This window comes from Brassica oleracea, chromosome C3 (genome assembly GCF_000695525.1).
Source record: "Brassica oleracea var. oleracea cultivar TO1000 chromosome C3, BOL, whole genome shotgun sequence".
NCBI classification, from domain to species: domain Eukaryota; kingdom Viridiplantae; phylum Streptophyta; class Magnoliopsida; order Brassicales; family Brassicaceae; genus Brassica; species Brassica oleracea.
In genome coordinates this window covers 49,041,533-49,044,224 of record NC_027750.1, presented here as the reverse complement: position 1 = coordinate 49,044,224, position 2,692 = coordinate 49,041,533, and the positions used below count along the sequence as shown (strand labels likewise).

Here is a 2,692-nt window from a genome sequence, read left to right as displayed (position 1 = left end):
CGTTTTCGTAAAAATAAAATTCAAGTTCATTATTGGGCCGTACTTGTACGTAATAAGCAATGTTAAATATGATGTATTTTTAGGTTCATTTAATGACATTAAGTTTAAATTTGATTAAGGAAAACTCATTAATTTAACTGGAAAAGACAAGCATTAAAATATGTAGGCTTATTTAATGACATTAAGTTTAAATTTGATTAAGGAAAACTCATTAATTTAACTGGAAAATATAAGCATTAAAATAAGTAGTTTAATTTAATTCTCAGTGGCATTGAAGTGTAAATAATTTAGAAAACTTAGGGGTATTTTTTAACGGGTACTTCTCTTTTAATAATAGAGATGATGTAATGGAGACTTTTTTTTTTTTTTTGGTTTAGCAAATTTACAACTTTTGAGATGCTTTTATTGTGCAGAACTCGGCAAGGCTAACTGTTCCCGGAGGTGCGACCGTGGCTTGCTCGACCGCAAAAGCGGTGGAGTGGGATGCAAGCTGGTCCAACAATATGGATCCCTCTGGAAGAGCTGCGATTGGAGTTCACCTCTCGGCCTACGACGGCAGCAAAGTGGCATTGCCCTTGCCGACGCCACATAAGGCAATCGACGACATCCCAATGATGATGGGACAAGAAGTTGTGATTCAGACATGAGTTTGAAGAATATATAGGGGAATTGGAGTTCTTTAAAGTTGTCCTAATGGGTTTAAGTGTTTTTGTATGATTTCAAAATAAAATTGGTTTCGTGTTCTTAGGGAAATATGAATGCATAAATTATTTTTCTTGTACTATTAGTAAATATTCGAATGTACTGTTTCTGCAAAATCGATGTACATCAATCTTATTATAATTATATGTATTGTAATATGATATGAAAAATGTGATTTTGCTTGTTTTCACAAAAACTTATTCATGAAATGTGTGTTTCTAGCTTTTTGTTTCCTTCAATGTATGTGAAACCTCCTAATCTTTTTGGAGTTTCTCGTAAACAGATTTTGTATTCTTAGCTGTATCGTCCCTTGGCTCTCCACATCGCCCAAAGCCACTCCTCATCGCCATGACCTCTCTCCATCTCCTCCTCGCCCATTCGTCATCGCCATCATGCCTATCATTCTTCCTCCTCACTCATTCTTCATTGTCATCTCTGATTCCTCTGTTTACCATGTTCTCGTTTGAATTTTGTCCGAAACATTTTTCGTTTTGTCGTAATTGGAAGTTGACGTTGAAATTTTACGAAGAAAACAAGAAATACTTTAACTTGAACACAAGAAATGTTTTTATCATTTCAAAGACCAAAATGACCAAAAACCGCAACTTCTAGTAAGCTGAAGATTTTTGTTCGAGAAAAACCGTAAAACATGTAAATTGTAAAACAGTCCAAAAATGGCCTAAAACACGACACAAGCCACTTACGACTTAGAACATGAAGCGGCCAAATCTCAGTAACGGTTTACCTTGCTTGGAGAGGATAATGGAAGAAAAAGAGGATAATGAAAGATTTCCGAAAAGATAAACCCGAATATCGACAAATCAAGAAAGATCGATATGGAACTACGGGAAAATGTCAACATGGTCGCCTTTGAAGGAGTATATAAACAAGTATGAGATAGAGAAGAAACTTAACTACCGAAAATCTCTTCAATTGGAAATTTAAGCTTTCTTTTCGCCTTTTGTTAAACGAGCTGCGACTCACATAGGTTTTCTCGACGTAGGTGGTTACTTTAGGAACTTAGATAGATTTTACTGCTTGTGTAATTTGATTTCTGTTGTCATCTCGCTTCCTGACAAATGTTCTTAACGATTCTGTCTTTGGAATGCTCATACGCAAATTCCAAATAAAAGTTTTTTGTTTTTAAAGTTAATTTTTTTGTATTATCTTATTGCTTTTTCGTATCTTTTTGGTTATTTGTCGTTGGTTCTATATAAAATTTGGATCCCCGTAAAAACTTCGTTTTCATTACAAATTTCGACAGTGCGAATTTCGATTACCACATAAACTTTTATTCCAAAAAAGTTTTTCATTGAAAAGTTTTTTTCTTAGTGTACACTTCATTGATATTAAGCTAACTGAATATTATATTCATTTTCATGCAAATTAGAGATTTCATCTTCAAAATCATGAAACCGAAAGGTTAAGCTGGATGTGCCTTTTACGAGTTCCTCAAGATATTTCTTTGTTTCTTTATCTTGGTCATTTAACATCTCAATATTTTTAGAAGAATGTCTAGTTTGCTAGAAACACTAAATTTGTTTCATGTCTTCTAACTTAGCTTTTTTATCATTTCATGAGTTAGGCTTGTTTAAAATTTAAGTGAGAATTTTCTGTAGTATTCTGTATCAAATCAAGTTACTTCTAGTATACTTTTCTTTTAATATATTAAATTGCAGTTATTATATACCACCAAATAATAACTTCTATGACATTTTGCGAGACTTCTTTAGGTGTTTCACTACAAGAAAACATAATCTTAACGAGGGCGGTTTTTCTCGCTAATTCGTCGTAAAAGAGGCTTTACGACGTATTAGCGAGGAAACGCGTTTGCTCGTTACACGTCTGTCGTAACACATATTTCCTCGCTAATTCGTCGTAACTTAGCGAGGAATATATTTCGTCGTAAAGACGAAGTAGGACGATTCGTCGTAAAGACCACGTCAATATTCCACGTAAGGACGTCGCTATAATACCTCGTAAATACCTC

The 2,692-nt window shown here is 34.0% G+C and overlaps 1 protein-coding gene across 1 annotated transcript in view; it reads left to right on the top strand.

Annotated features, from left to right (window-relative positions):
* The window catches only part of LOC106328123 (asparagine synthetase [glutamine-hydrolyzing]-like), a 4,060-nt gene extending 3,172 nt beyond the window's left edge, over positions 1–888 (top strand). Inside the window, exon 10 of the mRNA XM_013766495.1 lies at positions 414–888. Coding sequence (XP_013621949.1) covers positions 414–647 — 234 coding nt within the window. The 3' untranslated portion in view covers positions 648–888. The remainder of the gene's footprint in view (positions 1–413) is intronic.
* Positions 889–2,692: the final 1,804 nt, after the last annotated feature.